Genomic DNA, 14,155 nt, shown 5'->3' with positions numbered 1-14,155 from the left:
AGTGGCCCCTGCACACAGTATTATCCCTCATAGTGGCCCCTGCACACAGTATTGTACCCCATAGTGGCTCCTGCACACAGTATTATACCCCATAGTGGCCCCTGCACACAGTATTATGCCCCATAGTGGCCCCTGCACACAGTATTGTACCCCATAGTGGCTCCTGCACACAGTATTATGTCCCATAGTGGCCCCTACACACAGTATTATGTCCCACTGTGGACACCCATAAACAATTATTATACTCTGGGGTCTTTTCAGACCCAAGAGTATAATAATCGGAGACCCAGGGGGAGAAAAACATTTAAAAAACCCTCTGTTACTCACCTATCTCCCGGCTCCTACGCTTTCGGCCTCCGAAGTAGTCCATCTTCAATGACATCAGACGTCACATGACCCGGGACGCAGGCCGGGGTCATGAGATGTCAGACGACTAGGCCGAAGCCTGCCCAGATCGTGGAGAGGTAAGTAAGAGTGTTTTTTATGTTTCTTACCTCTCCTGGGCCGCCGATCATTATACTCGGGGGTCTGAAAAGACCCCCGAGTATAATGATAGCAGCGGTAATGGCTGTCACCAGGCCCCTTCTGCTACGGTGCTAGTTACGTCACTGGTCAGTAACAAAATTAGATAGGTCAGGCTCACCTGAATGTAACGCTCCTGCCTCCGCTGCAGAGATTTTATTCTTTTTGGAATATGCAAATGGCAAGTCTGGAACCCCAAGGACGGCTCCATTGCTATGTCCTACACTCCTTTAATATGCTCTCCTTCACTCCTCTCTTCTGTGAGTGACAGGGCCAGGTAAGGCCCGGTTTACATCTGCGTTCGGGTGTCCGGTGGAGAATCCCGAACAGAAACCTATACGCATTAAAAAGCGGTTTATCTGGGAACCATGCCAGCCCCTTAGATTATAATAGGGTCCGTGTGCTTTCCGCTCAGCAAGCAGCACTTTCCTCTCCGCATGTTTTGTGCGGAAACCTCTCACCACATGAACATGGACCAGAGGTCATTGGTGATTGTTTTATGGAAAGGTTTTTAGTTCTCATGGAAATCCTCTTTTCTTTTTCTCTTTCAGCTTTGCTGGGGACTATCCAGCTGATCCCGCAGTATCCGGCTATTAATGGATCCGTCATCCTGAGTGTTACTGGGAATAACGAGAGAATCCTGAGTTTTTCCTGGTACAAAGGACCAAGTACAAGTTCTGAGTACCAGATCCTGAGATATGTACCCAGCTATAGCTCCATAATAATTCAGGGCCCTCTGTACAGTCCTAGGTTCTCAGTGTTAAATAATGGATCATTACAGATTAAAGATCTTCGAATGACAGACGGGGGAGGATACATAGCGAGGATACAGACGGAGACATCCGTAAAGGAAATACACGTGAGCCTGACCGTCTATGGTGAGTATCCAAGACTATTACCATATATATATTACATGGTGGTGAAGGCCACGCCCACGAGGTACCGGATGAAACCATAGAGAAGAACAGCCTCGCATAGTGATAGATGTGTACTGGCCACCATCACGGGGACCCCATCTCTGTCCCTATTTTAAAAGGAACCTATCACCAATTTCTTAATGTGTTTTTTTTAACACTGGATAGTGAAATATACAGCAAAAAATCTTTAAAAAAATTTAACATAAAAACTTAAAAATAGATCATTTTCTGGTGACACATTTTCTTTAAGAGGACCTGACTTCTTGTACTGATCCTTCTCCAGTGGAAAAATCTGTGGGGTTCTGGAAGAAGGTCCTCCTATTCTAATGGGATTGTCTGGCCCCCAAATGGATTTTTCATACAGCTGATCTGTGTGGGGTCCGAGTGTCAGACACATCAATGTAAAGCTGCTTCAGTTTTTATTCTATATGCACTGGAATAATAACATTCATGAGGCTCCTATAGACTCGGGCTATTCAGTGAGTTACCTCTCTTGTTATAGCAGACACGATAATTTTACGCAATTTTTCAGTGCGGCTACACGTACACTGTGTATTACAGCATAGACATCATGCTTCAGAATTACTGATGTCCATTTGGCACAATGCTCGGTGCTTGCTATGTATGTCTGTTGTACATTGAGCCGCAGGGTTATACCTGAGATGATGGGATTCATGTCCTGGATTTACTTTATTCACAGAATTGGTCACCAAACCAATAATCACATCCTCACACCACCCAGTCCGAGAAGGAGACTTCTATGTCCTCGCATGTGTCACAGCCAATGCTGAGAAGATAACATGGATGCGGCTAAATAAAAACTTCCCCGAGGGGGCCGAAATCTCCGCAGATTCCAGAACTGTCACATTCAATGACTTCAAACATATTGATGTGGGAGAATATCAGTGCGAGGCCGAGAATCTGGTCAGTACGAAAGTCAGCGACATCTTCAGTGTGGGATGTGAGTACATTGTCTGCCCCATGTTATATTGGTCACACATCATGGGACCTGGTCATGTAGGCAGGAGGACCTGGTGTGGATCTATCTATCTATCTATCTATCTATCTATCTATCTATCTATCTATCTCCTATCTATCTATCTATCTATCTATCTATCTATCTATCTATCTATCTATCTCCTATCTATCTATCTATCTATCTATCTCCTATCTATCTATCTATCTATCTATCTATCTATCTATCTCCTATCTATCTATCTATCTCCTATCTATCTATCTATCTATCTATCTATCTATCTCCTATCTATCTATCTATCTATCTATCTATCTATCTATCTCCTATCTATCTATCTATCTATCTATCTCCTATCTATCTATCTATCTCCTATCTATCTATCTATCTATCTATCTATCTATCTCCTATCTATCTATCTATCTATCTCCTATCTATCTATCTATCTCCTATCTATCTATCTCCTATCTATCTATCTATCTATCTATCTATCTATCTATCTCCTATCTATCTATCTATCTATCTATCTCCTATCTATCTATCTATCTCCTATCTATCTATCTCCTATCTATCTATCTATCTATCTATCTATCTATCTATCTATCTATCTATCTATCTAATCTATTACCTAATTTACTGTATATATAATTTTATCTATCTATCCATCATCTATCTAATCCATTATGCATCTAGTCCATCTATCCTTCATCTATCTATCTATCTATCTATCTATCCATCCATCCATCCATCCATCCATCATCTATGTAATCTATTATATGTCTCTAGTCTATCTATCTTTCCAATATCTATCTCCTATCTATCTATCTATCTATCTATCTATCTATCTATCTATCTATCTATCTCCTATCTCTCTCTCTCTCCTATCTATCTATCTATCTATCTATCTATCTATCTATCTCCTATCTCTCTCTCCTATCTATCTATCTATCTATCTATCTATCTATCTATCTATCTATCTATCTCCTATCTATCTATCTATCTATCTATCTAATATATATATCTATCTCTCTCCTATCTATCTCTCATCTATCTATCTATCTATCTATCTATCTATCTATCTATCTATCTATCTTATATATATCTCCTATCTATCTATCTATCTATCTATCTATCTATCTCCTATCTATCTCTCTCCTATCTATCTATCTATCTATCTATCTATCTATCTATCTATCTCCTATCTATCTATCTATCTATCTATCTATCTATCTATCTATCTCCTATCTATCTATCTATCTATCTATCTATCTATCTATCTTCTATCTATCTATCTATCTATCTATCTATCTATCTATCTCCTATCTATCTATCTATCTATCTATCTATCTATCTATCTCCTATCTATCTATATCTATCTATCTATCTAATATCTATCTATCTATCTATCTATCTCCTATCTATCTATCTATCTATCTATCTATCTATCTATCTTTGTATAGCTATAATCCCAAATAACCTCTCCTATGATATTTCTTCGTAGATCACTCTGGATCGAGCCCTTCAGTAATAGCGGGCATTGTGTGTGGCACAGTATTGATCATTGTACTAATACTTTGTGCCACCTACCTCCTATACACGTATTACATCCTCCCTTCACGAATGGCTCAGAAAGGTAAGGCCATTGTTGAGGGCTTGTATATATTAGTTTGTATCCAGTTATTTATATAGCAGTGACATATTCTATAGCGCTGTACACACATTCTAATCACTTGTATACACACTGGTCACCCTATAATCCAGTGCTGTACTTATAGGGGGCGAGCAGGATAGAGGAGGAGGAGGCCACCAGCCTGACAAATAGTATAGGTCAATGTCTGTTTTACAATTCCCAACAGGACACCCACTGGCACCAGCTCATAACCAGTAGCCATGTTGGCAGGTGTAGCCGAGTATGTGGAGATATGTAGGAGAAGCTCGGATTGTAATGTTACTCTATGGAGCAGTTATATTGCCCCGTTACTCACATTGATTATGATGTTTTTGTTTTAGACCCTTGTAGATCAGCCTTCCCCCCACCCAATAAGACCAATGAATCTGGTAAGCCACACGGTAAGTATTTCTAGTTATATTGCTCTCATTCCTCTACAGACTTGTCATCCATGTTCTTTCCTCACCTAGTTTTCAATATCATATTTATTATTAACTCTGTATTATCTGCAGGAAAACAAGAGCCCGAAACGTATGAAAATGTGCAGGCCCTGGGATCAGTAAGTAACGCTGGACTGTCTACTAGAAATATATGAGATACTCAGTGGCGTAACTAGGAATGGCGGGGCCCCGTGGCGAACTTTTGACATGGGGCCCCCCTGACACCGAAGATCTTGACCGAGCCCCTCCTACGCATTCCTGCGCGCTCTATTATGACCAATAATGGCCCCTGCACACAGTATTATGTCCCATAGTGGTCCCTGCACACAGTATTATGTCCCATAGTGGTCCCTGCACACAGTATTATCCCCTATAGTGGTCCCTGCACACAGTATTATGTCCCATAGTGGCCCCTGCACACAGTATTATACCCAATAGTGGCCCCTGCACACAGTATTATACCCAATAGTGGCCCCTGCACACAGTATTATGTCCCATAGTGGCCCCTGCACACAGTATTATACCCAATAGTGGCCCCTGCACACAGTATTATGCCCCATAGTGGCCCCTGCACACAGTATTATGCCCCATAGTGGCCCCTGCACACAGTATTATACCCAATAGTGGCCCCTGCACACAGTATTATGTCCCATAGTGGCCCCTGCACACAGTATTATACCCAATAGTGGCCACTGCACACAGTATTATGTCCCTTAGTGGCCCCTGCACACAGTATTATACCCAATAGTGGCCCCTGCACACAGTATTATGCCCCTTAGTGGCCCCTACAGGACTAAATACTGTCACCGCTGACCGCTATACCAGGACAAATTGTGGATAAAAAATCTGGCCCTGTGCATTACAATTTAGTAACTCCATGTGCCTCATATTAATAGCAGTTAACCCCATCATCTCCCTCACATTAACCCCTGTTTGCCTCACCATAAGAGTTACTGATATGTGAGAGACATGGAGGTAATAATAAAATATCTTCATTACTATTACCCCCATATGTCTCACATATCAGTAACTCTTATGGTGAGGCACACAGGGGTTAATTTGAGGGACATGATGGGGTTAACTGCTATTACTATGAGGCACATGGAGTTACTAAAACACAAGTAATCCCCCCAAATGCCTGATAGTAATAAGTAACCCCAGTACGTACCTGTGTAGCTTCAGTTTCATTTTCCTGGAGCAGCTTCTTCCTCTTCTCTTCTGTGCAGGACGGCAGGGATAAGCCCCGCCTCCTCCTCTCATTGGTGGGCAGAGGACAGACAGAGAAAGGGAGGGGGAGAGAGGGAGAGCGTCCTGCAGCGCTGACAGGAGCCAGAGCTGCAGCTCCTGTGTCTCAGCCGTTGCTGCAGCTTCGTTGCCCCCTGTTGGTGGAAAGTATTCCACCAACAGGGGGCCCCGATCATTATACTCGGGGGTCCGAAAAGACCTCCGAGAATAATGATAGCAGCGGTAGCAGCTGTCACCGGGCCCCTAATGTCCCGGGCCCTGTGGCAGCTGCTACCGCTGCTATGGTGGTAGTTACGCCACTGGAGATACTGATAGATACAGGAGGAATAGATATGAAATAGATACATACATATGAAACACATGATAGTGACTGTTCTCTGTGACAGTTTAATGTCCGTTGCTGTCACCCTATGAAAGAAGACAGCAACGGACATTAGTAATAGAGATGAGCGAACAGTAAAATGTCCGAGGTTCAATATTCGTTTCGAGTAGCCCCTCAATATTCGACTACTCGAATCGAATATCGAACCCTATTATAGTCTATGGGGGAAAATGCTCGTTTCAGGGGTAGGCAACGTTCGATCAAATTATACTTACCAAGTCCACGAGTGAGGGTCGGGCTGGATCCTCCGAGAAGTCTTCTCCGTGCAGCGTCCCCGCGGCATCTTCCGGCTCTGAATTCACTCTGCCAGGCATCGGGCCTAGAGAGCCGACTGCGCATGCCTGCACTACAAGCGGACATGCGCAGTCGGTTCTGCCCCGGCCCAATGCCTGGCAGAGTGAATTCAGAGCCGGAAGACGCCGCGGGGAAGCTGCACAGAGAAGACTTCTAAAGGTAGGAGAAGAACCAGCGTTGATTGGCCGACTGTATAGCATTCGGCCAATCAATGCTGGTTCTGCATCGAACTTTTCCATTCGAATAGCGAGTGGTACTCGATCGAGTACGAGTATTTCGAATTCCGCAGTATTTGATCGAATACCTACTCGATCGAATACTACTCGCTCATCTCTAATTAGTAACGGTAGTGAGAACTCCCTCTATTTTTTGTTATCTTTTTTTAACTGTTCTCTCCTTTCTTTGTAGAATTCTGAATGCTCCTATAAGGTAAGGTCTCCTGTACAGTTATTTATCCCCCAGAAATGTATACTTATCTTCTAATATGTTTAAAGGAGCACTCCGTGCAGGTTTTATACACTGTGCAATGTCTGATATATGATAGAAGATATTGTGCTGCCGTCCTGCCGAGCAGCGGTATAGAAAAGTGACACAAATACACAAAACAATGCCCGCCCGAGTCCGCCTCAGTTTCCGGACCAAAAGCCGAGTAGCCGCAACTGAAAACAGGTGCACTGCACCGGCATCCAGCCGCGTGCTCCACTCCGGATTAGGCCCAATGAAAGGGCTTAGTCCAGAGGAGGGAGTGTCTTCAGGCTGAATAGGGAGGCGACTCGGCCTGAAGAATGAGCACCTCTTCTCCTCGCGACTCCCATTGATTTCAGTGGGAGCCGTCGTTTTGGTCAGGATTTTGAGGTGGATACGGCCTCAAAATCCTGACCAAAAAACTACGTGTGAACTTACCCTTATCCATCTTTTCTCCTTTCTCTCACCTCAAGACCTGAAAATTCTTGGTCAGGCCTCAAAATCCTGACCAAGAACTTACCCTTATACTCTAGGTCTGAAGAGATCCCACAGTATAATGCGGCGGCCATTTTCATTTGCCCAAGAAAAATCTACATTTGTTCATTTTGGTAAAAACCAAACAATATGGAATATTTGGGTAGAACTTAGTACAAATCGGGTCACCCATCTCTAATCCTAAGGATAGACCATTAACTAAACATTTCTGGGTCAGGGGATAATCATACACATTAGGGAGAGTGTGTGCCTACATAGGCGTATGGAGACTTACAAGTCATTCCTGCTCCGCTAGGGATTCTGGGTAAAAAATATGCAAATCTATTCTCCAGGATGTAATTAGGAGAACAGTGCCTCTGTATGCCACCCTCTAGAGGGCAGCCTCCTTAACATCATGCATGACTCAGTTAATAAGCCTACTAACATGTTGCAGAGTTTATTGCTAAATTAGTATTTCTATTCCAAAAGGAACAGATTCCCAGCTATGGACAGCGCTGTTTCGGTCTTTTGGACCTCCTCAGCATAGCGCAGGGATACTGATTTGGCAGAGTGAGAGACTATAGATCAGGGTCAGGGGATAATCATACACATTAGGGGTGTGTGTGTGTGTGTGTGCCTACATAGGCGTATGGAGACTTACAAGTCGTTCCTGCTCCACTAGGGATTCTGGGTAAAAAAAAATATGCAAATCTATTCTCCAGGATGTAGTTAAGAGAACAGTGCCTCTGTATGCTTCCCTCTAGAGGGCATCCCCCTTATCATAATGCATGACATGATCATGCAGTTAATAAGCCTACTAACACACACTCTCCCTAATGTGTATGATTATCCCCTGACCCTGGTCTATAGTCTCTCACTCTGGCAAATCAGTATCCCTGCGCTATGCTGAGGAGGTCCAAAAGACCGAAACAGCCCTGTCCATAGCTGGGAATCTGTTCCTTTTGGAATAGAAATACTAATTTAGCAATAAACTCTGCATCATGTTAGTAGGCTTATTAACTGAGTCATGCATGATGTTAAGGTGGCTTTCCTTAGAGGGCGGCGTACAGAGGCACTGTTCTCCTTATTACATCCTGGAGAATAGATTTGCATAAAAGTTTTTGGACAACCCCTTTAAACTTAGTATTACTATTCCTCACCTGCCATGTTGTTCTAGAGATTTCTGCAATATGTTGACATTTTAGTGACCATTTAACTTGTATTTTATGTTTTTTAGGAACTTCAGTTTAAAACGGAGAACATATATAATGTCATCACAAGATAAAATCCACGATTATCGCTCTCCCTACCAGAACCGCCATACTGGTGTTGATATTGGACCCTGAGATACAGTAGAATTTTTGTTTTCCACAATTTTTACAATAAGGCCAATTTAAGATCCATAAAATGACTGACAAATCGCCATAAAAATCCCAATGGAAACCTGACTCAAAACTGTGAATCCGACCCAAAGATTAATTTGGGTCTGTTGACACAATGCAATGGTATTGCCGATTCCGCTACAATTTTTTGAAATTTGTAGCAAAAAGGCAACTTGACCATGACATGTGATATAGTAAAACGTATTTTTTGGGTTTCATTTATATAACTTTTCTAGATTTATACTCCTGTTCTGATATATCATTGGCACGATACCTGGCTTTAATCCTGAACTCTGTGTAGGAAAAATACTTCCCGTAAAAACACCAAAATATGACAGTGACCTAGTACACCCATTTGCCTTCCTCTCAGAGGAACACTCCAATAAATAACATTTTCGTCCTGTGTGTGTAGTGTAATATTATTAACAGATTTATGGTGAAGTTATATGCTTCCCTCTGGAGCACTGATCTTTTTGCTCCTCTAATGCACACAGTGGGGACATTTATCAATATTGCTGAACATTGCACTTAAATTACAAACCCGTTTATAGTTTGATACATATTTATGGGAAAAACCTGTCACACAGACCTTCATAAATATGGAGTGTTTCTAGAAATTCCAAAATTCTGACTCAAATACCATCTGACTAAGGGAGGGGTTCACACCTGCGTCCGACCTCCACTTTGTGGGTTTTTGTCTTCTGCCAACATGAGACATGAGTCAGTGTCCGCCCATGAGCATTTTGCGGTCTCCACGGCAAAAGTTTTTATTTTTTTTTAACCGGAAAAAAAAAGTCGGACATGTTCGATTAAAAAAAAAACCTGTTCCGCCGCAGAGAGCAGAAGACTGTCACGGGCAGACACTTTGCAAACCCATTCAAATGAATTGGTTTGAGAACTGACTGCCGGTTTACGTCTAGTCACCATAAGACACATATTTGGTGCAAAACGTAGACAAAATACTTAAAGGGATTCTACCATTAAAACAACTTTTTTTCTAATTACCACGTCGGAATAGCCTTAAGAAAGGCTATTCGTCTCCTACCTTTAGATGTGGTCTCTGTCACGCCGTTCCTTAGAAATACCGGTACTTACCGGTATGCTAATTAGGTCTCCCTCCTGCCTCCTCCCCTTGTCTGTTGTTTTCTTTTTCGTCATGTCTGACGCCTGCGCAGTCAGCTCTGACAGCAGAGACCCTGTTAGAGCCGACTGCGCATGCTCAGTAAGGTCCGTACAGCTCTCCGACGCGCGAGTGAACTCATTCAGGCATCGGAGGGCTGTACGGACCTTACTGAGCATGCGCAGTGCACGAAATAAGTTTATGAATTTACACCATTTTAGACTTGGTCTACTTTGCACACGAAAATGTGCGCCATATTCTTTTCTGTTTCATAAACGTATTGTACAGTGAGACACTTCTATACCGAGCGCATTCTGTGAAAGTTTTTCATAAGTGTTGAGCAAGTCGTATTTTTTTTTGTTCTTTGTGGTACACACTGTTCGTAAATATGTTATATATCCGAGCGCTATAAAATTTGGGGCAAATGTAGACAGAAAAGTGTCGGCCTTCTATTGATAAACTAGCTGGTACCCGCGACTTCGTCTGCGGTGATTGTAGCAGTGGGTATATACAGGCGGGGGTAAGGTTTTCGTACTGTGTATAAGGTATGGGATATGAAATGTAACTTTGTATCTTGTTTTTGCTGTAATTCTGAGAATACGTGAGACTTTTGTGTTGGATGTAATTTGTATTTGAGCTGCTATATATACGGTGTTGTGAGAAACTTTACATAGTGACTTTGGGACAGAGGGATTTGAAGTTAACCCTTTCCCACCAATGGCATTTTTTGATTTTCGTTTTTGACTCCCCTCCTTCTAAACCCCATAACTTTTTTATTTCTCTGCTCCCAGAGCCATATGAGGTCTTAATTTTTGCGGGACAATTTTTTCTTATTGATGCCACCATTAATTATTCTATATAATGTACTGGGAAGCAGGGAAAAAATTCAGAATGGGGTGGATTTAAAGAAAAAATGCATTTCTGCGACTTTCTTACGGGCTTTGGTTTTACGGCGTTCACTGTGCAACCAAAATGACATGTCCCCTGTATTCTGTGTTTCGTTACGATTCCGGGGATACCAAATTTATATGGTTTTAGTTACATTTTGACCCCTTAAAAACAAATCCAAAACTGTTAAAAAATTTTTTTTTGAAAAGTCGCCATATTCCGACAGCCGTAACTTTTTTATACGTGCGTGTACGGGGATGTATAGGGCGTCTTTTTTGCGGGACCGGGTGTACTTTGTAGTTCTACCATCTTCAGGAAATGTTATTGCTTTGATCACTTTTTATTCAAATTTTTATCAGAATCAAAACAGTGAAAAAACGGCGGTTTGGCACTTTTGACCATTTTTCCCGCTACGGCGTTTACCAAACAGGAAAAATATTTGTATAGCTTTGTAGAGCGGGCGATTTCGGACACAGGGAAACCTAACATGTATGTGTTTCACAGTTTTTAACTACTTTTATATGTGTTCTAGGGAAAGGCGGGTGATTTGAATTTTTAATCCTTTTTTTTTGTTGTTTTTAATATTTTTTTTACTTTTTGTAAACTTTTTTTTTTGCATTTATTAGACCGCCTAGGGGTATTGACATGGGTGGGCGGTGTCGCGGATTGTCAGAGTGGTGGGGGTCGGCAAACATGGCTGCTCCGGAGCGTTAAAGCGCCTCCTGGAGTATCGTTAAGGTGAGGGGCAAAGTGGTAAAGTATATGTATATGTGATTGTGTGGGGTTAGGGGCGAGGCTGTAGAGGGCAATATGAATTTTGTGGCTTGCTATGGTCCAAAGTGTGTGAGATTGCAGAGATGGTGATGTGAGTTTGGGGTTTGTGGGGGTCCTGGGAAAAACGTATGTGCGCTATTGTGAGGAAAAGTAGCCTATTGCGCAATGGGGTGTATTATCTATGTTTGTGGAAAATTTCAGCCAAATCGGTCGAGCGGGTTTTGCGTGATTGACTAACAAACATCCGAACACACAAACCCACAAACATCCAAACTCACAAACTTTCACATTTATAATATTAATAGGATATGCCCCACTGTGTCCGACTGTTTGATCTGACTCCTGTAGATGTGGACCAATAGTTTGACCTCCTGTTCATCCAAGTTTTTTTTTTTTTTTTTGAATGATGTTGTAATATCATAATACTGAATATGTTAAAAAAAAAAAAAAAAAGTGAAAAAATTTAGTTTTTTTTTTAAAAAAAGTACAAACCCTTTGCTTTACTTGTATGTTTTTTAAGTTCTATCGCAATTTCATTTTTTAATATACCGTATATGACTTTATATTTTGTAAAAATGTTAAAAAAAAGTGCAAAAGCTTTTTTATTTTATTTTTAATACATTGCATTGCTTTACCAAATGTAGAATTTTGATGACTTCTTGTTCTCAGCAGATACCTAAGGGTATTTGGGGTAGACATAAGACAGCTGGGCATCCTATTCATTCCCTCCCCTATCACGGGTCAGTGGTTGGTTCACTACTGCCCCCTACATCCAAAAACATTCTCTACGTCACTCATACTCAACCAGACGTTCCAAAGCCACAACTCCCAGCATGCTAACAATCACTGGCTAGTTCTAGTCTGTGTTAGTTGTCACCCCCTGGTACATGAAGTACTGACTCTCCGAGCCGTGCTCCTCTATAGTACTGCGGGTATTTGTCCGCTCTGCTCTGTATCGCCATTATGTGTAATAACCTGACGTCTACGTTGTGCAACATCAGAAAACATTGGCAGCATTACATAGTAAATTTTTGCAAGTCTAGTGGAGATGCCAAACCATTGCAGAAGGAAATTGGCAGTGAAAATAATGAATAATAAACCGCACAAGATTAAATCCCAGAAAAAATAAATAAGAAGGCCACACACTTAAAGGAAACCTGCTGCGTAAAAAGATAAGTATTCGGTCTACAGGCAGAAGGTTCTAGAAAAGGAGCCGTGTAGATTTACATATTGTATAATAGGAAATATAACTTGTTTTATCCCGGATTAGGAGCCCAGTGGGCGGTCCTACTTGTGATTAGGAGCCCAGTGGGCGGTCCTACTTGTGATTAGGAGCCCAGTGGGCGGTCCTACTTGTGATTAGGAGCCCAGTGGGCGGTCCTACTTGTGATTAGGAGCCCAGTGGGCGGTCCTACTTGTGATTAGGAGCCCAGTGGGCGGTCCTACTCGTGATTAGGAGCCCAGTGGGCGGTCCTACTCGTGATTAGGAGTCCAGTGGGCAGTCCTACTTGTGATTACCAGCCTTCCCTGAACATGGACTAGTGATCAGGTCACCAATACAGTTTAATAGCAATACATTCTATCAATGTGCTTGGAATTTCCAGCATGCTGTACCATTTTTATTTTTTTTTGGGGGGTGTTTCTCCTATAACAAACCAACCTCGTGGGGCACAGTTTTTTTTTTTTTAGTTTTTTTTTTTTTTAGGTCCAATGCTCCGGAGTTAAACATGGCTCTTGGGCTCCTTCTATGTGGCCATTGTTCGGAAGCTCCAAATACTGCACCACCAATAGACGCACCAAGGATGTCATAGCCCTACTATCAGGAGTAAGAATTCTTTCAGTCTTACTATGTCGGGACCCTCAATGATCACGACAAAGGGGGTGCACGAGTGACCATGTGGTTGATACTTCTATGGGACTGAAAGAACGAGCAATATCTTCAGCAGTCCCATAGAAGCGAATAAAGCCGTGAGCCCACGTTATCCTGTGGGTAAATGTCCATACAAGACCGTCTGTCACTATTACAAATGAAATTTCGTGGACAATACCACTATTTAAAATAAAAAACAAAAAAAAAAACCTTTTTTTTTTTTTTAAAGCTGCCTCTGAGGTCTAGAGGAGAAATATTCTGTACTGAGATGATTAATAAATAACCTAGGACAATATTGGTTGTAATGATGGGCTAGGGGTGTTATCTTGTATTGTAATCTGGTCAGTGATGTAAATGACGCGACTGCTACAAAGAAAACCCCTACAGAATTGTTAAGTGAAGTCTGTTATTGTGCTCGTGCCAATGTTTTGGCGCCATGAAGACAAAGAACAAGCATTCATACCACATAGAAGTGAAGGAGCCCCAAATGAGGCTGTAACACAGGTGTGGGGGACGGGGGGGTCATTGGCAGAATTGGGGGGATTTTGCAGCAACTGGACTTCCTTTTTGTTCACATAGCCAAATTTTTTCGCTCGAACAAATTACACACCTGCCAGACGGTATTTTTCCCACTTCCCATTCACTTCAGGTGTAATGTACCTAAAAACAGAGCACCATTAATGCCCCCGCCACCAGCCATGACTCAACGGCACCGGCCTGGGTGGCAGCCAGATGTCATC

The 14,155-nt window shown here is 42.1% G+C and overlaps 1 protein-coding gene and 1 long non-coding RNA gene across 2 annotated transcripts; both read left to right on the top strand.

Moving 5' to 3' along the window:
• Nucleotides 1–1,021: 1,021 nt before the first annotated feature.
• Nucleotides 1,022–4,496, top strand: LOC142210110 (cell adhesion molecule CEACAM15-like). The gene is made up of 4 exons (XM_075279137.1): nucleotides 1,022–1,400; nucleotides 2,140–2,400; nucleotides 3,914–4,045; nucleotides 4,423–4,496. Exons 1-4 carry the CDS (start codon nucleotides 1,022–1,024, stop codon nucleotides 4,494–4,496), a joined length of 846 nt encoding a protein of 281 aa, XP_075135238.1.
• A 109-nt stretch (nucleotides 4,497–4,605) lies between these two features.
• LOC142209776 (uncharacterized) lies at nucleotides 4,606–8,703 on the top strand. Its single transcript, XR_012716960.1, has 3 exons — nucleotides 4,606–4,640; nucleotides 6,851–6,871; nucleotides 8,619–8,703. It is a non-coding gene; the product is annotated as an uncharacterized LOC142209776 (long non-coding RNA).
• The last annotated feature ends 5,452 nt before the right edge of the window (nucleotides 8,704–14,155 follow it).

This window comes from Leptodactylus fuscus, chromosome 6, assembly GCF_031893055.1.
Source record: "Leptodactylus fuscus isolate aLepFus1 chromosome 6, aLepFus1.hap2, whole genome shotgun sequence".
Classification (NCBI taxonomy): domain Eukaryota; kingdom Metazoa; phylum Chordata; class Amphibia; order Anura; family Leptodactylidae; genus Leptodactylus; species Leptodactylus fuscus.
The sequence above is the reverse complement of the archived record's forward strand: the minus strand, read 5'-3'. Positions and strand labels throughout refer to the sequence as shown.

Bases quoted from the DNA above. Each gene is read 5' to 3' on its own strand.
- LOC142210110 (XM_075279137.1), top strand. From the start codon at position 1,022: ATGGAAAGGTTTTTAGTTCTCATGGAAATCCTCTTTTCTTTTTCTCTT. The intron at 2,401-3,913 runs GTGAGTACATTG...ATTTCTTCGTAG, and splicing joins CGACATCTTCAGTGTGGGAT to ATCACTCTGGATCGAGCCCT. The intron at 4,046-4,422 runs GTAAGGCCATTG...TTTTTGTTTTAG, and splicing joins TTCACGAATGGCTCAGAAAG to ACCCTTGTAGATCAGCCTTC.